The sequence below is a fragment of the Eubalaena glacialis genome, chromosome 19 (genome assembly GCF_028564815.1).
Source record: "Eubalaena glacialis isolate mEubGla1 chromosome 19, mEubGla1.1.hap2.+ XY, whole genome shotgun sequence".
Lineage (NCBI taxonomy): Eukaryota > Metazoa > Chordata > Mammalia > Artiodactyla > Balaenidae > Eubalaena > Eubalaena glacialis.
The window spans coordinates 26005264-26029319 of NC_083734.1; the positions used below are offsets into that span (position 1 = coordinate 26005264).

The 24056-nt window shown below is 35.4% G+C and overlaps 1 protein-coding gene across 1 annotated transcript in view; it reads right to left on the reverse strand.

The window, feature by feature from the left end:
• Positions 1-24056, reverse strand: part of GDPD1 (glycerophosphodiester phosphodiesterase domain containing 1) — a 38648-nt gene that overhangs the window by 4126 nt on the left and 10466 nt on the right. The window contains exons 2-7 of the mRNA XM_061175989.1: positions 22852-22894; positions 14132-14267; positions 12312-12357; positions 5777-5895; positions 5170-5259; positions 1169-1302 (exon numbers count right to left, since the gene is read on the reverse strand). Coding sequence (XP_061031972.1) covers positions 1169-1302; positions 5170-5259; positions 5777-5895; positions 12312-12357; positions 14132-14267; positions 22852-22894 — 568 coding nt within the window. The remainder of the gene's footprint in view (positions 1-1168; positions 1303-5169; positions 5260-5776; positions 5896-12311; positions 12358-14131; positions 14268-22851; positions 22895-24056) is intronic.

The window sequence follows — 24056 nt, forward strand, 5'->3', positions numbered from 1 at the left end:
AGCATGAAACATAGATGCTGAGTACAGGGGTACTGATCAACTTGCTTCTCTGAATGATATTTCCTAATGACTGATGTACTAGTGTTCAGCTTGATTTTTTTTGAAGTTCTGTGGGGATGAAAAGAGTTTTCATGCAGGTGAAATCACATTTAAATGATCTCCTCAGAAGCTCTGAATTCCTTTGTCATGGCTCAGTTATTATTAGAAATGTATAGCTAGGAATGACATTATAAGGGTAGGGGATTGTGAGATGAAGCTCTCCAATAATAATGGGAAAGATAATTGGGCTTCCCTGGTGGCGCAGTGGTTGAGAATCTGCCTGCCAATGCAGGGGACACGGGTTCGAGCCCTGGTCTGGGAAGATCCCACATGCCGCGGAGCAACTAAGCCCGTGCGCCACAACCACTGAGCCTGCGCGTCTGGAGCCCGTGCTCCGCAACAAGAGAGGCCGCGATAGTGAGAGGCCCGCGCACCGCGATGAAGAGTGGCCCCCGCTTGCCGCAACTAGAGGAAGCCCTCGCACAGAAACAAAGACCCAACACAGCCATAAATAAATAAATAAACAAATACTTTAAAAAAAAAAAGATAATTTAACAATAAAAGTTATCATTTATTGACTGCTTATTATTTGCCAGGCAATGCTAAGTGTTTTATATATTTTTATCTTTGTAGTAAATTAGTGTGTGAAAAGCAAGCCTTTATACCCAGCAGAGAAATTACATAAATATGGAACTATCTTATAAAAACTAACTCTATCCTTTTCTTTCTCCCATCTCCAGAGGTTTTTTTGCATTGTTGTGGTGGTGGTGGTGGTGGTGATTTAATACTAGTGGTGAATTTGGAGCTTAATGGAATTTCAGCTGGGTATAGTTGTCAATCAAGCAGAAGGAAGTAAGGGAAGTTGGAGGGCAATTGCTATTAGATGTTTCAATGATTAAGCTCATTCTTTTTACCTGACTTCTGAGTACACAGGCACTGAAAGTCATTGTTACCTGAAATGGGTCAGGTAAATACTTAAAAACCTTTATTATTCATTTTAGAGAATGCATCTTAATTATATCAAATATGGAAATAACTAGAGCAATCTATTCTTTATCACTGGTATCAACAAGTCTTCGTCTTAGTTTTCCTGTAATTGAGAATTGATGAAGACAGGGTAACCACTTACTTCAGTATGATAGAAGGCATTGGGATTTCAAAAAACTGTTCTCGAATGGGCACAAAGGGCAAGAGGCCAGTGAAGAACAGGCCAAGAATGAGCAGAACACGTTGTAAACTGAAGAGTATAGGAATTTCTGAATTCTAAAAGACACAAACAATATTGTATGTTACTTTATAACTGTTCAAATAAAGAGGTTCATTTCACAACCTTCAAAATTTCCCAAGACTGTATCTTGACATCTGTTAAAAGTACTCCCTGAATTATCAATATCCATTTCTAACACACCACACTTAGAAATGACTAGTCCTTGACAAATGGGTCAGGATCTATCTTGGAGGCCTATAGTATTAATGGATACTCAAGTTTCTCTCTTCCTTACTCTCTGCTTTTGCAATACCATTTCTGTCTGTTACTGCTACTCCTTATCAGTAGAGATTAAACATACCAAATTTAATGGAACAAGATAAAGAAATGAAATATTCAGTAACCTTCTATATATCCAATAACCATATATATAATAAATTTTTAAACAGTATATGATACAGATATGAATATAGATATATATTAATGGTGTTGCAAATATGTCACCTTTCAGCTACATATACATATTTTCAAATGTAAATAGGACTTTGTAAACTAGTCCAAGAATCTAACCACCCTTCTAAGTTTGTATTACAAAATGTGTTCATCAAGATCCCCAAACCCTTCAACTGCAAGCTTCATATATATGTGAACTCTTTTCATCTTGCACAACTGAAACTCTGTACCCAGTAAACAACTCCCCATACCCGCCTCCTCCAGCTCTTCCTATGTCTGTCTTTAAAACAAATAAACATTATAATAAATTTGAATATTTCTGTATAAAAGTAATATATTGAAAAAATCATGCAAAAACATAATTTATTTTAAATATTAGCTCTAAATTACCTACTTCTTTATTTTTTAAAAATGGAGTAAATAAGTTTGAGGACTTCTTTTGCTCCTAAGTTCACATGCTGCTTTGTAATATTTTCAGCTTATTTATATACAGGTGTTCCAGCTGCAACACAGTATACAAGTCCCTGAAAAAACTTTGATTTCTGCAAATTCATACACTAAGAATAACAGAGCTCATAGGAGGAAATAGGGCTAGGGGCTGACCCTCAAAACTTATGCAACTTTGGAACCAGAGAACTAAAAACAGTTAACTGGTACTTCTGGAGAGCCATGCAAGGTCACTGGTAGGAGAGGGCTAGGAGCGGTATGCTGGCATACCACTGGCATAATAACTGGTTGTCCCTGTATTAAATTAGAATATCTGGAATGGGACCCAGGTATTAGTATTTTTTGAAACAATTCCGGTAATTCCAATATACAGCCAAGGATAAAAACAACTGCATTAAGTATGAGTGAATAAAAAGTCATTAGATGAGAATAAGTGCCACATATTTTTCCCAGCACCACTGTGTCCCCCACTTTCTTTTAGTTTTATATTTTTAGTTTCTAGCATCTTGGAATTAAAGAGCTTAATATGGGGCTTCCCTGGTGGCGCAGTGGTTGAGGATCTGCCTGCCGATGCAGGGGACACGGGTTCAAGCCCTGGTCTGGGAAGATCCCACATGCCACGGAGCAATTGGGCCCGTGAGCCACAACTGCTGAGCCTGCGCGTCTGGAGCCTGTGCTCTGCAACAAGAGGGGCCGCAATGGTGAGAGGCCCGCGCACCGCGATGAGGAGTGGTCCCCGCTTGCCACATTAGAGGAAGCCCTCAAACAGAAACGAGGACCCAACATAGCCAAAAATAAATAAATTAAAAAAAAAAAAGAGACCCCCACAGAGATCCCTTGCCCTTTAAAAAAAAAAAAAAAAGAGCTTAATATGAAATTCTCATAAATCATACTTTAAGAATTGTAAAAGATACATGACAATTATATAGCATGTTCATAATACGAATGACAATTATTGTTGAGACATTCTTACTGCGGTGTTTGAAAATTGCTGCTGAAAATTTTGGAGTTTTTAAATTCTAAAATGACAGAAAGCCAGAGGCTTCTAGAAAAATATGTGAATCAAGGGAAAAGTTCTGTGATTCTGGACCAAAAGTGAACTTTTTATTTTGAAATAATTATAGAGTCACAGGAAGTTATAAAAATACAGTAGAGTCTTGTATATCCTTAACCCAGCTGCCCCAAATGGTAAAATTTGATGTAGCCAGATGTAACAAAACCAGGAATTGACATTGATATATTACTGTTAATTAGACTGTAGACCTTATTCGGTTTTCACCATTTTTAAAACCTGTGTTCATTTGTGCATGTGTATAGTTCGATGCAATTTTAACCCATGTATAGATTTGTGTAACCTCCACCACAATCAAGATACAGAACTGTTCCATCACCACACAGAAACTCCCTCCTGCTACTTCTTTGTATTTGCACCCACACCCAGTCCCTGTCCTCTGGGAGCCACGAATCTGCTCTTCATGTCTGTAGTCTTGAGAATGTTATATAAATGTAATCATATAACCATTTGAGGTTAATTTTTTTCACTAAGCAAAATGCCTTCTAGGACCATCCAGGTTGTTGCATGTGCCAATAATTCATTCCCTGTTACTGCTGAATAGTATTACATTGTATGGATGTGTTAGTTTGTTCAGCCATGTACCCACTGAAGGGCATTTGGCTTGTTTCTAGTATTTTGGTATTGCGAATAAATCTGCTATAAATATTCATGTATAGGTTTTTGTGTGCATAGTTTTCATTTTTCTGAGATAAATGCCCAAGAGTAAGATTGCTGGTTAATATGATAAGTGTATGCTTAGTTTTGTAAGAAACTACCCAACTAATTAAGAGAGTGACTGTTCTATTTTACATTCCCACAAGCAACGCAGGTGAGATCCAGTTTGTCCTCATCTTCTCTAGCATTTGCTATTATCACTATTTTTTAATTTGAAAAAAATTCTTGAATGATGTAAAAAGATCAGCAGGTCATGAAGCCTCCAGTATATTATCTCCCTTTTAATGACATGTGAAAATACTATCAGACAATGATTAGTTATGGAAGTCTTAGTCCTAAATTCTTGGAGATCTGAAGCCGCTCAGCCCATTGATTATTCTGTTCTCTCCTTTTGTACACAGATACCTTGGGATCTCACAGAGCCTGCTGCACATAAATAAAACTTACTTGCCTTAATGAGAGCCTCATTACTTTTAACTGTACTTTTAATTGTAATGGTTCTTGGATCTATGCTTTTGCCTTCTTTGCTAGGAAGGAACGCCTTCTCAAAAGAATTCTTTGTACTTTAGAATTGCTACTTGATTCATGATATTCCTTCTGCACTATCACTTGTATTCTGAAAGAGAATCTTCAGTGTTTAAGGTTTTTTAACACTTTGAATTTCAAATCCTCTTAGCTGATTATATAGCTAAATTTGCTTATAGAGGCTTAGTGTACATTTCAAAATATATCAACTTAATTTTTTATAGATATATTTTCTTCAAACAGAAAAATTTCAGTTGGTGGATGGCCCTACTTTTATATACTACCTGATAATCATGATCCTGGCTTAATTTGATTAATTCTATTTGGGAGGTAGGGTAAAGAAAAGCTTGAGCTATAGAGTTGAAGGACTAAATACTTCCCTTAATTCAAAATTACCGCAAAAATTTGATTACCTAACAAAAACTAGACACTAAAAAATAGAAATCATATTTTGTTTTATAATGTACATAATAAAATTAATAAAATGTTGGCAAACAAATATTACCATGTGAAAATAATAATTCCGTGAGCCAGTCCAATTACATTGAACTTAAATTGCAAGGTCCACTATCTCTACTAAATCCATTATCTATAAATTCATCATCTTTATTAGTAAATTTCTGGTTAGTTGCTTCCATCCAGTACCGTCTGCCTTTGCATCAAGGCTATGAAATAAGATATTAAAAAAAAAATTATTATTGTATTTACTTAACATTTAAAGATATACAACAACAAAAATAGATCATTCTGTATCATTTATGAAGCTTACCTCTTTGTAGCACTTTTCTACAATTTCATAACTGGCATTACCCCACACTGTTATGTGTTCTCGTCTGTACTGCTTCACCAACTCTGAAACCTACATGTGAAAATTCAAAATTTTATGCATGTGCCTATTTGTAAATCCACTTACATGATTTCACTTAAAAAATGGATTACAACTGACTATCTGCCAGTGCATACTATAAAATTTTGGAAGAACTGATACATAAATTCAGATTATTTTATAAAGTACAAGAAATTACATTTTACCATTATATGATTTATTTAATAGAATACAACTGTTTTGTAATTTGCTATAAACTAAGTACAAGTGAAACAAGTGAAACTAGAAGAAGTTAATTACGTAAATGCCAGAGCGATGGGTTCACAGAAGCTCACTTTTATCCATGACTGCGACATGACAAGTCACTCTGAAACAGGCTTTCTTACAGTACAGTGATGTCTTCTACCAGGGCAGTATTTGAAACAATACTAATCCCTAGAGTATCACATTTCCTTGAACATTATCAATCTATGCAGGCACCTACTCTAGCCTTATTTAGTTTGGATGAAATTGGATGCAACGCACTCAGAGGACACAATGCCTTAAGTACCTTCTTAATCAGCAAATTGTTGTTGACTTTGATATCGATGTTAATAGGAGTGTTAGGAAAGGCCTCAAAAACTTCCTTCAGTAATGGAATTCGGTTATCTTTTCCTTCACATTGGCATGCTGAGAAAGCAAGATTTTTAAATGTATTTTTAAAAGATAACTTACAGTTTTTTGATGATTAGAAAAGTTATAGTATGTGGTCATAGTAGGACACTTACAAAATGATGAAAAATATAAAGAAGAAAAGAAAAATCATCTAAAAATCCAACAACTTAGATAAAACCATTGTGATCATTTGGTGTATTTTCTCTCCTCTTTTCTTCCTATGCATAATCTAATAGAGTTATAATATAGGGTCCCTTCACATTTTAAGCTGATTTTTTCACATAAGTAAAAATAAGTATTGCATGTTAATATGCTGTATTTATGATTATGATTAAAAATTTTTTCCATTAAATTTTTTGAGATAACTGTAGATTCACATGCAGTTGTAAGAAATAATACAGAGATCTGTGCAGGCTTTACCCAGATTCCCCAATGGTAACCTCTTGCAAAACTACAGTACAATATCATAACCATGATATTGACATTGATATAATCCACTGATCCTATTCTGTAATTATTATTTTAAAAGGTTTTAAAATACTCCACTGAGCAGCTATACAACAATTTAATTTTTAAAATTTAACCATTCCCCTTGAAGGGGAACATAGTTTGCCACTCCAAAATATGCCATTTTGGCATAAGGATTATTTTGAAGTGAAGGCAATTGAGAAGCAGCAGATACAAGAAAAGCTCTCTGCCCTTCCCCTATCTGCCAAAAAATAAGACTTAAATTATACAAAAATTAATCAACAGCAACCCTAGACCCCTGTCAGCACCAAAGGACTCTACATAGCAAACTACTGACTAGCCTTTATCTTCCATTAATCCCCTATATATTTACCTTTCCACAATTTGCCACCCTGGACACTCAAAGTACTTTTCCTTTGTCTTGTTACTTCTCTGAAAATTTATTGGTTTTTTTTGTTTGTTTTGTTTTTTTGTTTAAGATGCTATATAAACTCAAGTTCTAGCCACGCCTTTGAATAATTTATCCCTGAGTTTCTCCTACGACACATACATATTAATAAACTTCTGTTTTTCTCTTGTTAATCTCTTTTTTTGTTACAGAGTCCAGCTAAGAACCTAAAAGGATAGAAGAAAAAAATTTTTTTTCATCCCCTTGACCCTACTAGTGGATACTGAGATTGTTTCTAAAGTTTTGCTATGACATCATCACTGAATTTTTCAGAGATTGAGAATATGTTTAGGCAAGGGAAATACATGCTAATCAGTAATGGGTTGAAGAATTATATCAATGCAGTTATTCAAAGAAAACTGAGTCATGAAAAAATCAGAAGAGGATTTTAATCATTCTTTTTATTTCCTGAGGGTCATTTTCTTTATTCTTTCCCTAGTTCCTTTTGCCTCTAATCACTTATATACTATACATACTATATAATGATTATAAAATTTCCCCTTCCACCTGAAATGTCAATTCCACTAATCTGTGAATAACAAAATGGTGAAAGACCCTTTATTTCATCCTCATTGTATGGCAAATCAAAACAAAGAAGCATATCAAAAAAAAGTAAATTAAATCCATGTCAGAAAACTTTTTTTTAATAAAGACTCATGTGAAAAGCAGGATGTTAATGGGGGAAAAAAAAAGAAAAAATCTGTTACTGTTTTGCCTGTTCTGTATTCTATTCTTATTGCCTTTTTACTACCCCTTGTAATTCAGATAGGGCTCTGGGTCATTCTGATGGGACTGTCAATCATTTGGCTTCGCCTCCCTGGCCACAGAGAAAGCACATGACCTTTTAAGCATAACAATATGGACCACAGGTGATGTTGTCTGAAATCCTCAGCTGAATGGACCATGTACTTTTGATGTTATCAGAGGTCCATCTTTACGTAGAGAAGGTGTGCCTGAGAACAAAGCTAACATCGATGAAGGTGGACCCAAGAAATGGAGATAAGAGAGACAAATTATTGCTTGAGCAACTGGAATCAGTTATGTTTGAAGGCATATAACCTCTACAGTTTTTAGTTATGAGAACCAATAAATTCTTTTTAATAAACTTTTCTTAAACTATCTTGAGGGCTTCCCTGGTGGAGCAGTGGTTAAGAATCCGGCTGCCAATGCAGGGGACACGGGTTCGAGCCCTGGTCCGGGAAGATCTCACATGCAGCGGAGCAACTAAGCCCGTGTGCCACAACTACTGAGCCTGCGCTCTAGAGCCCACAAGCCACAACTACTGAGACCACGTGCCACAATGACTGAAGCCCGCACACATAGAGCCCGTGCTCTGCAACAAGAGAAGCCACCGCAATGAGGAGCCCACGCACCGCAACTGGAGAAAGCCCATGTGCAGCAACGAAGACCCAATGCAGCTAAAAATAAATAAATTAAAAAAAAAAACCAGATTAAAAAAAACACAACAAACTATCTTGAGATGGATTTCAAGTACTTAAAACTCAAAGAGTTTGGACTTAAACTACAGAATTGAACTATAAAACTTAATTTAAATTTATTTATTTATTTATTTATTTATTTATTTATTTATTTATTTATTTATTTATTTATTTATGTCTGCATTGGGTCTTCTTTGCTGCTCGCGGGGTTTCTCTAGTTGCTGTGAATGGGGCTACTCTTTGCTGCGGTGTGTGGGCTTCTCATTGTGGTGGCTTCTCTTGTTGTGAGGCACGGGTTCTAGGCGCGGGGGCTTCAGTAGTTGTGGCACACGGGCTCAGTAGTTGTGGCTTGCAGGCTCTAGAGCACAGGCTCAGTAGTTGTAGCACAGGGGCTTAGCTGCTCCACGGCATATGGGATCCTCCCGGAGCAGGGATCGAAGCCGTGTCACCCTGCATTGGCAGGCGGATTCTTAACCACTGCGCCACCAGGGAAGTCCCTGAACTATAAAAGTTAATTATTGTTAATACATAAAAATTTAGCTATTGGGACTTCCCTGGTGGCGCAGTGGTTAAGAATCCGCCTGCATTCAAGCCCTGGTCCGGGAAGATCCCACATGCCGTGGAGCAACTGAGCCGTTGTGCCACAACTACTGAGGCTGCACTCTAGATTCACGAGCCACAACTACTGAGCCCGAGTGCCGCAACTACTGAAGCCAGCACACCTAGAGCCTGTGATCCACAACAAGAGAAGCCACCACAATGAGAAGCCTGCACACTGCAATGAAGAGTAGCCCCCGCTCACCGAAACTAGAGAAAGCCCATGCACAGCAACGAAGACCCATGCAGCCAAAAGTAAATAAATAAATAAATTTATATACATTAAAAAAATTTAGCTATTGTTTTTACCTACCTAGCATCCTTCCTTCCCTTGGAAAACTGCATCTCCTTCATTCCAAATTGTTCTGGTTGGGCTGTCAAAAACAGGACCCACTCCCCACTTACTCTCACAGTAGGCATATGACCTAGGTCTGGCCAATCATAATAGCCTATCTCTTTGTCCACAGTGAATAGTTTAAGATGGACACATGATCCAAGTTGGGCCAATCAGTGTATTTCTCTAGAACTTTTCCTTTCCCTGGGGTCACAGTACAGGCAGGATGTGAATTTACAGTTATCAGTGATCATGTTCCTGCCACATGGCCAAAATCCATCTACAGTAAAAGACGATAAGACCCAAGAGAAGCAGAACAATGGAATAAAGCCAGAAGAGTCCTTTTTTGTACCCAAGGATCCAAAAATGTTTAATATCAGATCCACCACATCTTAGAGAGTTAATGATAAAATATGTCTTTTTTCCCCTTAAGCTAGCATAAACTGGTTTCTGTTACTTATAACCTAAAAAGTCTGAACATGATGTTCTATCTGCACAGTCCAATAGGGTAGCCACTAGCCACACAGGGCTATTTAAATTAAAATGAAATAAAATTTAAAATTCAGTTACTCAGGTGCACTAGCCACATTTCAAGCGCTCAATAGTCACATGTGGCTATTGACTCTTGTATCAGACAGTGCAAATGTAGAAAATTTCTATCACTATAGAGAGCTCTATTTAGACGATGCTATTCTAGTTAAATAAAAATTTTGTTAGCTTATTAAGTGTGGAAAAATTAATTTTGCAGTCAACAGAATTACCATGGGCAATAGCTATTCACACCCAAGTAAGATGTATGCAAGGATCAACTTAGAAAAAGGTCAAACAGACAAAACTAACTTTGGAACAGCAAAATGACACATTACACAATAAGAATAATATTGCATCAAACAGTGGGGGAAACAAGGAAATAAAAATGTGCTAAGAGAAAAATGTGTGCTAAAGTGATGTAAAGGTATTTAAATTAGATGACTCGGCCAGCAGAGAATACAGAAAAAGAGTTGGAGGAAGAAGTTGTCCCCAGTATTGTTTTGGGCAGAGAATAACCAGCTGGGAAATACTACCAAAAGGGAAAGAGGAAAAAAACAGGAAAACAAGAACGCTAGACTAGGAGTATGCCATAGGATGTGTTGGGTGATGGAACAAGTGAAGTAGCTCTGGAGCATGCTAGAACTTTAAAACTTATCACCATAGTCAACTCTGATTATCCAAATTATGTATTTTCCATGAAAAAGAGGTTGCTTTCAAGTAAGCAGGATAAATAATAACAAACCCTTTGGTTAACACATTTTTATGTTCCTTCTTTAAGTTTACTTTTTAATGTAGCCTGTGGCACATCGAAGCATCTTTTAAAAGAAAACACTTAATTCTTCTCCAGTTAAGTTGTGAACCACAAAGAAAGCAAGAGGCCTGAAATTTGTATTCCTCTGAGAGTTGATTCTCTCTCTCTCTCTCTCTCTCCTCCTCCTCCTCCTCCCTCCAGTATTTAAAGAAAAGAAGAGTTCCGAGCAGGGGAATAGAAGAGAAAAAAAATGAACAACTTTCCGCCTAATCTGAGTCAAGTTTTTACAGTACTATATATTAGTCTGTTTCAGATGCAGTAAACTTCACATTGGAGGCATAGTCTTTAAGTTAATTATGATATGAGTTGAATACAATATGAACAAAAGTTAATTATTAAATTTGAGAGTATGTGGCATTGCCACTAATATGGGATTTGAAGAGATTCTGCAGATAGAGAGGCAGTATAGATAGCTGAACACTGGCCTGGTAAGGAGAAGACCTAGTTTCAAATCCCAGCTCTGTCATTTATTTGTTGTACAACCTTAATCAAGTTCATTTACATCTTTAGGACTCTGTTTCCTTTCTGTAACAGGAGGAGACAGGATTAGATGGTTTCAAAGGTCTCTTCAAGTTCAAAAGTTTTATGACTTTATGTGGTAGATATAAAACCAGGAAAAAAATTAAAAAATATTTTTTCTCAAAGCATCTTATAATCTTTGTGAGGCTTTGGCTTTGCTCTCTACAAAGGGAAAACTAGGAAAAACTTCACTTCTGAAATTTTCTTAACCTTCCCAAGTCCACAACTGATACCAACATTGAATAGCTTTGCAAGTATAATCCTACTAATTATAAGAATGAAAGGTGTTTCCTCAAATCAATAAAAGCTTAATAATACTTATCTAGAAGGCAAAGTCAAACAAATATCAGATCGAAACGTCCTGTAGAGATAACTGATGCAAACGGTTTTCTGATTTTTATTTGGCTTTCTAAGGTTTCTCAATCAAGGAGAAATTATACCAGCCAATTTTAAATTTAGCTCACAGAGCAGTTACAGTTCTTTTGAAAATTAATATCAATATATCCTTGGCTTAACCAAGGTTTCAACTATATGCAAGCCATACCAAGGACCACAACATGAGCATTTTGCACTTTTCCTGAGTTACATGTAAATCATTCAAAACATGAGGCTGAATTGTGAAGGTGAGGTAGCTCAGCACCTGTATCTCGAGGTTGTGTATTTTCCATCCTAACATGTTCCATCCTAACATAACTAACACATTGGGCCAAGGGACATATCTCTTTGTGGGAAATGTTCCCTCAAAAGAAAAAAAAAAAACTGCTATGTTGGTGATTAAAAAGTGAAGATGACTAAGAAATGGATGGTTTATTTGAGTAATGGAATACTCTTAATAATTTAAAATATGGAGTAGCTAAATAACATAGAATGAAAAAATTATAGAATCAGTAAGGATCTGAAAGGGGTCGCTTCAATTTCTTTTCATTTATTCTTCTTATTTATGATGGATTATTTACTACAAGTTATAGTAATATTCTAGAATTTGAACCTTTAGAAGTATACAGTACCCCTAATAATATCTGGGTTTCTCGTAATTAATATTCAGGCTTAAATGAACTGTATATAAATTTAGATAGAATGAGTCAGTTAAATCTTTGGGCATCATAATCTCAGGGTCAGATGACCATCAAGATTTCAGATTTGTAGGCCTGAGCAAACAAGCTCTGAGGGTAATACTTTTAGTTGGAACTTCTTATCACAAGATAATGCACATGTATTTCTAATTCTCAGCATAAACGAATACACTTTAGTGTAAATGTTTAATCTGCAAATGTAAATTATTACCTTTTTGAAATGAGACATCCAGTTTTCCAAGGTAAGGTGGGAGTTCCTTTAAAAGATATGACTGAAAAAAGTTAGCTCTCAAAAAATAAAAGTATTTTAGTGTCTTACATTAAGACATAAAGATTTGCTTCTTGAAAAATACAAAAATGAAACACTACAAATGTTTATATAGAGAACTCATTAGTAGAACATCCCCAACAGCAAACTGACCATATAATTACTTACTTTCATGACCTACAAGAAATCTGTACTGTCTAATATGGACCATTTGTCAATAATAAATACACACAGATCTCAGTAGACAAATGTCAGGAATAGACAATTCAAAGGGGAAAAAAATTGTAAAGAAGAATCTTTAAACTCACTAATAAGCAAATGCTAATTAAAATTTAATCTAGCAAATTAGGAAATTCTTGGTATAATTATAATGCCCCTAAATGGTAAGGGTGTGGCAAACTTGGAATTCTTTTAATATCAGATATAAAAAGTCTTTTAAACACTTTAAAAGAGCAAGCTGGCAATAGCAACTTTCAATATATATCAAGAAACTATAATGTTCCTAATCTTTTACCCAATAATTTCCCTGCTGAGAGTTAATATAGGGAAGTAATTTTAAATACAGAGAAAACTTGATCTTTACACATACAGATGTTCAGTGCAGTGTTATTTATAATGGTGAAAACTGAGAACTAATTCAAATGCACAACAGTAGAGGAATGGTTAAAGACAACTATACATCCACTCAATGGAATAACTTCAGTCATTTGAAATGTTTATAAAAAATAAGCATAGAATCTGAAAAGGCTAAATACTGTGTGATTCCAACTATATGACATTTTGGAAAAAGCAAAACTATGGAGACAGTAAAAAGATTAGTGATTGTCAGGGGGTTGGAGGCAGGAAGGATGAATAGGCAGAGCACAGAGGATTTTTAGGGCAGTGAAACTATGTTGTATGACATTATATTAGTGGATACATGTCATTTTCATGAATGTCATGTCAAAACCCATAGAATGTACAACACTGAGAATAAATCCTAATGTAAGCTATGAATTTTGGGTGATGATGATGTATCAGTGTACGTTCATCAATTGTAACAAATGTACCACTCTGGTGCAGGATGTTGATAGTGGGGGGAGGCTGTACCTATGTGAGGTCAGAAAGTATATGGGAAATCTCTATATTTTCTGATCAATTTTGTTGTGAATCTATAACTGTTCTAAAAAATAAAAGTCTATTAAAAAAAAGAAAAAGAAAAAATGTATATCATGCCATAATGTTAGAGTGTTTAAAAATACAATATAAATAATATACAATGAGAACATAACTATGTAAAAAACATTCAGGGTATACATACAGATAGTATCCTGTTAACATAAGTTTTTTTTAGGTGGTAGAATTAGGCATTATTTTTCTTCCATTTATCAGTATTTACTATAATGAGCATGTAAACTACTAACATCAGATATTTAAAGGGTTCTTTCCTATACATGAAGACTAAAACTAATTCATATATTTAATCTGAATCAAATAAATTGTAGAATACGTCAAACAAGTTGAACTCCAGTAGTTTTACATTTGAGGACTTTGGTAATTTTGTTGAAATAGTTATCAAAATAAGTCTCCACAGATGTACGTAATGAATACAAATCCTCACTGTAAGTCAGAATAGTTTTTTAACTTTCCTTTGACATTCATTATTTAAACATTATCTTTTTTTATTATTATTTATGGACGCGCTATCTGGCACTCACTGTTTTTAAAAATCCTACAGGCCCTAATATCTATTAATTATTAGTTTATCATGCATTTTCACTTACACAGTACTTGAGATCAGAGATGTTTACATTGACTCCAGTTGATCTCTTTAGGTTCTCATCATGTGACACTACAACTTCTTCATCTTTTGTGATATGGCAGTCCAATTCCAACATATCAGTTCCAACTGTAACTGCACTGAAGAAATACAAAGAAGAATAATGACATTCTGAAACATAAGCAAACATTTAGGTTACATACATTAGATGAAAAAGTTCAGAGTTACAAATCAAAATAGTAGAAAATCCCATAATACTAAAATTTCTCCTCAAGACTGTTATCTATTATGAATAATTGATATAAAAATATTCTAACTGAACTTAGAATAAGAGACTCATGTTGCCTGCTTTCCATAACTAGCAATCCTTAATTCTGGCAACCCAGTATAAAGGAAAGAACACTGGACTAGAAGTTGACATTCGGGCACTAGTTCCTGCTTTGCTATGAACTTGCTGGGTAACTTTGGGTGAGTAACTGCCCCTCTCTGGGCCCACGTTTCCACATCTATAAAATGAAAGCGTAAAGAACAAGAAAAGGATGCCCACTTTCGCCACTTAAATTCTGCATAGGATTATAAGCTCTAGAAGGGCAAATGAGTAAGAAAAAAAAAAAAGCATCCAAATTGGAAAAGAAGAAGTAAAATTATCTCTATTTGCAGATGACATAATCATATATGTAGAAATAAAGGTTCCATATACACCACTGTCAGAACTAATAAACAAACTCAGTAAAGTTCTGGAATACAAAACAAACGTATAAAAATGAGTTTTATTTCTATACACTAATAATGAAAATCTGAAAAGGAAATCATGAAATAATTCCATTTACAGTTGGGCAAGTTCTTTATGCTTGTTTCCTTATTTGCAAAACAGTGATGATAATATTAGTTCTCTTCACCTCCTCCCCACCTTGCACCTACACTCCAAGCAGTCCCATGCTCTCTAAATACTTTCTCTGTCTGAAATGTCTTTCACAGAAAAACAATACAATTGTTTTCTCACTTCACAAATGAGAATTTCCAAGTGGCGAATAAACGTATGAACAGAAGTTCAACATCAAAATTCAACAGGGAGGACTTCCTTGGTGGTGCAGTGGTTAAGAATCCGCCTGCCAATGCAGTGGACATGGGTTCGAGCCCTGGTCCAGGAAGATCCCACATGCCTCGGAGCAACTAAGCCCGTGCACCACAACTACTGAGCCTGCGCTCTAGAGCCTGTGAGCCACAACTACTGAAGCCTGGACACCCTAGAGCCCGTGCTCCACAACAAGAGAAGCCACCGCAATGAGAAGCCCGCGCACTGCAACGAAGAGCAGCCCCCACTCATCCCAACTAGAGAAAGCCCGCGTGCAGCAACGAAGACACAACGCAGCCAAAAAAAAAAAAAAAAAAAAAAAAAAAAAAAAAAATTCTACAGGGAAATGGATATTAAAACTACAATGAGACAGCACTATACACCATCAGAATGCCTAAAATTAAAAGGACTGACAGTAAGTTAGCAAGACAGTGGAGCAAATGGAACTCTCATACATTGCTGGTGGGAGTTAAGTTGGTACAATCCTTTGAAAAGTATAAATATCCACCTACCCTATGACACAGCAATTCAACTTCTGCTAAGTATATACCTGAGAGAGATGAATGCATTTGACCATTAAAAAACATGTACAAGATTATTTCACACATCATGGATGAATCTTACAGATATAAACTGAAAGAAAGAAAAGCCAGAGACAAAAGTGTAAATACGGTATGATGATATTTATGTTATCAGGAACAGACAAAATCAATCTATTGTAATAGAAACTAAAATAATGGTCATCTAGGGGAAAGGAGTACAGGCTGGGAAAGGTCACAAGGGTGCCTTCAGGGGTGCTAGAGATGTTCTATATTTTTATCCGGGTGGTGGTCACAAAGGTGTATACATATATTAAAATTCTTTGGGCTGTGCACTTAAGATTTGTGCATATTACTGAATGTATATTATACATACTACAACAGCAGTTTTTTAAAAAGTCTTTCTTCTTCCCCTTATCTGCTAACTCTTATTCATCTTTCAGGTGTAACCTTAAAAACTACCACTTCAGGATACCTTCCCTAATCCCCCGACCCCAGTCTGGATTTTGTAGCCTATCTACCAGTTATTTGCCAAATTGCCAGGACTTCCTGTAGCACCTGTGTTTACTGTGTCAGAGTACTTACCACACTGTTTTGAATACGTCTATTTATCTTCCCCTACTTGCCCAGTTAGACAGGTGCTCTTTGACGAAAGGGTTTGTGGACTATGGCTTGTTTACTATTATAAACAAGTGCCTACGCATGGGGCTGGGCAAAACAGGTACTCCATAAGTATTTTTTTTTTTACTTTTTTTAATATTTTTTTTTATTATTATTTTTGGCTGCGTCAGGTCTTCGCTGAGGCATGTGGGATCTTTTTTTTTTTTTTTTTTGCAGCACGCGGGCCCTTCATTGCAGCACGTGGGCTTCTCTCTAGTTGTGGCATGCGGGTTTTCTCTCTCTGGTTGTCGTGTATGGGCTCCAGAGCACGTGGGCTCTGTAGTTTGTGGCATGTGGGCTCTCTAGTTGTGGCACGCAGGCTCAGTAGTTGTGGCGCGAGGGCTTACTTGCCCCGCGGCATGTGGGATCTTAGTTCCCCGACCAGGGATCAAACCTGCGTCCCCTGCATTGGAAGGCGGATTTCTTAACCACTGTTCCACCAGGGAAGTCCCATGTATTTGTTAAATATTGAATTAATGAATGAAAAGAGATAGCTCTCTGTATATGTAAAATGCTTACATAGCACTTTGTTTGTTTTGTTGTTGTTGTTGTTTTTGTTTTTTGGCTGCGCCACATGCAGGATCTTTGTTCCCTGACCAGGGATCAAACCTGTGTCCCCTGCAGTGGAAGAGCAGAGTCTTAGTCACTGGACTGCCAGGGAAGTCCCTTGTTTGTTTGTTTGTTTTTGTACGCACTTTATGTATCAATTACCACCAATGACATTTCAAGATGAAAAAAAAAGTAAACATGGGTGCGGCAGGGAGAGAGTTTTAGAAAGAAACTTTTACTTTTTTAAAATTCAGGAATGGAAAGAATAAGAGCTGGGGTGAGCAGAGTGAGAAAGCAGGAATGAGAAAATGTAAAAGTAGATAAATTACAGTTTGTGTAATATATTCCTATACATTCAAATTGTTTCCTATAAGGTGGAAACAATTTGAAATGGAAATGACTTCATATAAGGTCATGTCTCTACAACTAGATACTAAATTCCTAGTGAGGAAGGTATCTATCTGTTCCATATTTTCCAACGTTCACGATGTTGGGCATATTGCAGGTATTCACACATTTCTAAATGAGCAGAGGGGCTTCCCTGGTGGTGCAGTGGTTAAGAATCCGCCTGCCAATGCAGGGGACAGGGGTTCGAGCCCTGGCCCGAGACGATCCCACATGCCGCGGAGCAACTAAGCCCGTGCGCCACAACTACTGAGCCTGCGCTCCAGAGCCCACGAGCCACGACTACTGAAGCCTGTGCACCTAGAGCCCGTGCTCTGCAACAAGAGAAGCCACTGCAATGAGAAGCCCGTGCACCACAACGAAGAGTAGCCCCCACTCGCCGCAACTAGAGAAAGCCTGCATGCAGCAAAGAAGACCCAATGCAGCCAAAAATAAATAAATAAATTAAAAAAAAATAAATAAATGAGCAGAATGAAGCCATATTTTGGTTATCAATGTCTATGAACATTTTAAATTTTAATTAATTATCATCCAGCTAGCACCTAAATGTTCATCAATGATAATCCATAGCCATAGTAAGTACCATACTTCAAAGAATCAAGTATTCACTTTATTCAATGAAGTTGTTATTCCAACAATGGAATGTCATTGTTGAATCTAAATGAAAAAAAAAGTAGGTATGGTATGATCCCATTGATAAAGTGTGTGTGTGTGTGTGTATATATATATATATGGACCTGGCAAAATTTATCTTCGAAGCCAACCACTTCGGAATTTTCTCATACTTGGTCTCTTCTGATGATCCAAGCCCATCAGAATCCCACTCCAAAAGACCCAATGGCCACTTGCTGCCTTGTGCCAAAGTCTCATACTGCTCCCTTACTTCTCCTTAAATAATCTTCCCTTTCAGTGTTCTGATTATCACCAGTTGTTAGAGGAAAACAAACAAACTTGGCTCCTTAATGTAATTCTTACTAAGATGTAAATAATTGTTAACTGTACATGTCCTCTTCTAAAGGACATCCACCTTTAAAAGAGATTATTTGTTTGCCAATTGTGTGTTTGCTAGAACCACAAATGTGTAAAAATAAAATCCAAAAATAGGCAAATAAGGACTTCCCTGGTGGGCCAGTGGGTAAGACTCCATGCTCCCAATGCAAGGGGCCCGGGTTCAATCCCTGGTCAGGGAACTAGATCCCACATGCATGCCACAACTAAGACCCAGCACAGCCAAAATAAATAATAAATAAATAAATATAAAATGTTTAAAAAAAACACAAATAGGCAAATAAAAACAGGTTTTAGGTTGATAGAATTATTTTTCTGTATTTTAAAATTTCCTTGTATATTGTTAAACTGTGTTTAGTTTTTTTAAAAAAAGAATAAAAAATGTAGACACTGTAAGCGACGTATAGAGCCAGCAAACAGTTTTAAAATAAAATTCTAAGATTCTTTATATAGCTAAAAAAAAAAAAAATTGGTACTGTTGGTACTGCTGATTTTTGGTCACATACATGTCTTTCTTTTATTTTTGTTTTGGTTTTGTATGAGTGTGTAAAGGAGGGTAAGAGCAGGGGTTATCTATATTCTCCTGTATTTAAAAAAAACTATACATATTACCTAAAATCTTTCTAAGTATGAAGTTTGCCTTTAGCTGAAATGTTGGATATTTTTAGAAATGTTTAGGAATTATAAAAAAAAATTTTCTATTTATAGTATGTTTCTCTCTTATTAACAAGCTAATAAGTAAAAATTTAGAACAATAGTAAGTGTATCTAGGACAATTTGTAAATTATTCTAATAAAATTATCTCAAATTTGATACACAAATAGCTAGAACAGAGCAAGAAAACTTTTTCTTTTATCACTTTGGTCTTCAAATTTTTCCATAAATAACAATATGCATCTACTTCAATTGAAACACCAAACATTGTATAGTTGCATTTCTGATAAGCTGATGATAAACACAGAAAAAAGCTAGGGAAGCCAAGGCTTCAACATTTCCGGAAAAAGAAATAAAAACTCTAGCTCTAAAAGAAGTGAAATTACTTCAAACTTCACAAAAACAATGCATCATAACTTAAAACAGACTCTATGTTAAAGAATTTATTTGAATCTCATTTATTCCTCAAAACATTGAGGTTGTATTATTCCCATTTCAGAGATGAGATAATTAGTATTGTATTAATTAGACATTCTAAAGAATTTTATCATGAGAATCAGGTCACTGATTAATTACTCTGACTGTCTGCCAACTTATACTTGCAGCTATTGCTAATACAACTTGTTTCTTTCTCTAAGCATTCGTGGTAATACCACAGGGATCAAATTGTCCTATGGGTATTTACAAAGGCAGTCTGGTTTAATAACCTAGTTTTATTAGCTCTTAAGAACCAGATTTTACATACTCAGGGGCTTAGTGACTCTGTGTATGTGCGTGTGTGTGTGTGTGTGTGTGTGTGTGTGTGTATCCTTGTAGTACAATTCCTTAGTTTTTGGTTCCATGTTTATTATGAACGGGGTTCTGTCTCTGTCTTCTGTTAAAATTCTGCTTTTTCTTTTTTTTTATTGGAGTTTAGTTTCTTCACAATATTGTGTTAGTTTATACTGTACAGCAAAGTGAATCAGCTATACGTATACATATGTCCCCTCTTTTTTGGATTTGCTTCTCATTTAGGTCACCACAGAGCACTGAGTAGAGTTCCCTGTGCTATACAGTAGGTTCTCATTAGTTATCTATTTTATACACAGTATCAATAGTGTATATATGTCAATCCCAATCTTCCAATTTATCCTACCCCCCAATATTCTGCTTTGTTCTTGAGTGCCCCATTCCATATATCATTCAGTAAGCGACTAGTGAGAACTTATTAGCACCAGAGCTAAATGCTAGGGATTGAGAAATCAATAAGGAAAGATTCTGGCTTCCAAGGAATCCCAGAAGAGCCACATTCACAACTTAAGGTGTCTGTGAAATTATTTTATAAAGCACATTAAAGAACTTTTATAAATTGTGAGATGTAACTATTTCTCTGTGTCAGTACTAATTACTTCTTTAGCCCTACTATAATGTAATGAACATATAATGAATTAATTTTCCATGCATTCTTAAGGTCTTTTCAATTTTCTAGATGTATCTTGTCCACATACCATCACATCTTAACCTCAAACATTTCACATTTTTAAAATAGCTTCTTCCTCTCCACCAAATGATAGCTCTTCTAACCCTGGTATCTTTTCAATTTTCTGGTTAATCTTAACTAGGCTTCCCACACCAACTATTTATACTTTCTCTAATATCATCTTCGCTTCCATGTCATAATATACATGCTTTGTGAAGTATATGTCTAACCATATATATAAATAAGATCTAAGTTTTAGCTGCTCATTGTATTTTTTACTATCTCTCCTTCAACTATATATCCTTTCAAGCATATACCATACTTAAGCACAGTGTCTGTCTTTTGCCAATTATGTATTATAACTCTTTATCTTTTTAGTATACAGTACCTTAAAAATAGTACGCTTAAACAATTTTTTTCTTGTTGTTCATGAAGTAGGCATATTAAAAAAAAAAACAACTTTCTAAGTGTCCTAGCAGTTAAATAGAATATTTATAAATGAAAACAAAGTACAATTTAAAAAACTACTTATTGAAAGTAAGAGCACTGATGCATAAGACAAAACAAAACAAAAAACAAAATCATCACCACCACCACCAACAGCAAAAAAATTTAAGTTTAAAATTAAAGCCTATTTGATTTAGGTTTTCTATAAATTTCAAAGTCAATTAGCAAACAGCCTTACAAATAAATATATCCAATAAACACTAATAATAACATACGGAAGAGTTGCTTTCTTCTTTTAAAGTACGAGAAAAACCTCCAAAAAACTAAAGTTATAGAAAGCTACCACATGATAGAGAAGGCTGTGGTACTCTTCAATAGTTACTGCTTGAACAAAACAATATAAAAACAAACTGCTTGAAGACGGGAAATGAAATTTTATATATAGCAAGTAAAAACCATCTAAATTATTCTTTGAATACCAAAAAATTTTTCAGAGGATCAGTCTTCAAAGATAAACATTTAGGTACCATCCTTAGAAATAATGTATTATACAAACGTACCATCCTTAGAAATAGTTTAATTTCATAAATAAGGGTGTTTGGTAAAGATTTAGCAAAAAAAAAATATGGAGAAAAACTTACAAAATAATATACTTTTACATAAAGGAATGCTAAAAACCACTCAAAGTTATGAGCAGTTTTTCCCCAAGCAATATATATTACTACATCACAGGCAACAAATATTGGATAAATGACAGTGAATGAGGGTGTGCGTGGGTATGCATATGTGTGTGTATATCACAGTGAAAACTGTTCACATAAAATTAAATATATTTTGCTATAGGAGCTAGCTACATAATCTCAGTAGAGAAGATAACAAACTAATTTAAATTAAATTATTCTGTTTCACAGTCAGTGACAGGAGGAAAGATTTTGCATTTTAGAGCTGTAAGAGACTTGAGATTACAGTCAAAAGGCATCATATTATAGAACAAAAAGAATAAGCAATGACAAATATAGGAGGATAGGATTTAGACGAAACTAGACTATGGAAAAGCAGTACCTTGGGACCTGATAACAGGAAAAATAATCTCTAAAGTGTCTTTGAATGATGAGAAGCAGAACAAAAACTTAAGCCAAATTATCCTGATTTATTGGCCCCAATTATATACATAAAAATGGCTCAAAAATTACGTAAGAAAATATTTTTCTTACTAAATATGGATGGTAATGTTTTTCATGGGAGTTAACTTATCACATTCCCCGTCTTACTTTTCAGGGAACAGAAAACAGTGTTCGCACCATTACCACAGACTGATGATAATCATTCACTCTAAGACAAAGAACAAGGTGTCAATCAGCTTTCATTCCTGTGTCTCCTGCTGCTTCTCTGTGAGGTGCTCTAAAAGACATCTATATGAAATACGAATAATTTAAACATTGAAAACAAATAATTTACCTTATTTAAAAAAATAAGATCAACACTCATAAGGCTTCAAAGAAGAAAGACCAGATGACAGCTCGACCTGATCTGTGGAAGAATTACTGAGTAGACACATAATCCTACTCATAAATAACAGCCAATGTAACAGTGTTTTCATTTTCTCCTTTTCTCTTTCTCTCTGAGGCTAATTAGCATTACACACAGTATGTGCCTTGTTACAAATGTCTTCTTTCAGCTTTGGAACTATAGTATCTTTTGATTACCCAAAACTCTGATCTAGTTTTTCAGTTATGCAGAAGCCAAACACTCTTTGTAACACTTCAGACTAACTAAAAAAAAAAAAAAAAAAAAAAAAAAAAGCCATTTTAATAAAATAGAAACAACTATCACAAGTGGATGCTACATGTGTACTATCCTCACTTGGTGAATCATCATCACTTTAAAGATAAACTGTAAAAGAAAAGAACACCTTTTTATATACTTACTGCTGAAAGGCTGCCATTGTATTCTCCAAATTTTCTCCAGCACCTGTGAAAACATTAAATTGAAGCTAATTTGAACATTTTATTTTTCCAGAAATTCACCTAAAAAAGATACATCAAATGAATCATGATGTTTATATATTATGTAGACATTACAAGTGTTTTAAAGAACGTAGTGGTATTTTGAATTGTTTTTAGCTGCACCAAGAAGAATCAAAGATCAAAACACAGCCACAGCAATGCAGGAGGGTTACAAGAACCTAAACATGATTTTTAAGCTATAATAGAAAAGACAGAGGAGGACTTGCACATACACACCTCCTCAGAGTTAAAATGTCTCTCCTCTGGATCCCCCCAGTCTCTCATGCATCTCTCTACTAAGGCATTTATCATATTTATAGCATAAAGTGTTTACCCATCTCTTTCCTCCCTTTCCCATTAATTACTTAAAAGAAGTGACTGTTTTAATCATCTTGGCTGAGGGTAGTATAGTGTAGTAGTTGAGGGTGGGGCTCTGGAGTTAGGATCTCTGCTCTCAAGTCTGTTTGATACTTGTGTGACCTTGGGAAAATTACCTCATCTTTCTATGGTTGAGCTTCCCTATCTATAAGAATGAGGAGGGACTTCCCTGGTGGTCCAGTGGCTAAGACTCCATACTCCCAATGCAGGGGGCCTGGGTTCAATCCCTGGTCAGGGAACTAGATCCCACATGCATGCTACAACTAAGAGCCAACATGATGCAACTAAGACCTGGAGCAGCCTAAATAAATATTTTTTAAAAAAAACAAAAGAGAAGAAAAACCCAAATGAACTTTTTAGCCAGCCCAATAATTAATGGAATGCACAGGAAAAATATTTTGGAAATACTTTTCTAAATACTTGGAAAAACAGACAATTTCTTCTTAACAAGAGGCAATTCAAGTTCAAGGTACTGTTCAAATAATAGAATTAAAATGTCTTACATACAATAACATCTGAACATATTTGCAAGAGTATTAAAGTTTTCTTCTTTTATATTGTTAGATTGTATTTTTATGGCAACCTAATTAATAATCAATAGAAACACAAGGTATGAAGAAATGAATATATTAACCTAATGTTCTAAAAGTTCCATCAGTTTAGCAGAGAGAAAGGGAATACCTATGTGAAACAAGCTACTTTGGGGACTTCCCTGGTGGTCCAGTGGGTAAGACTCTGTGCTCCCAATG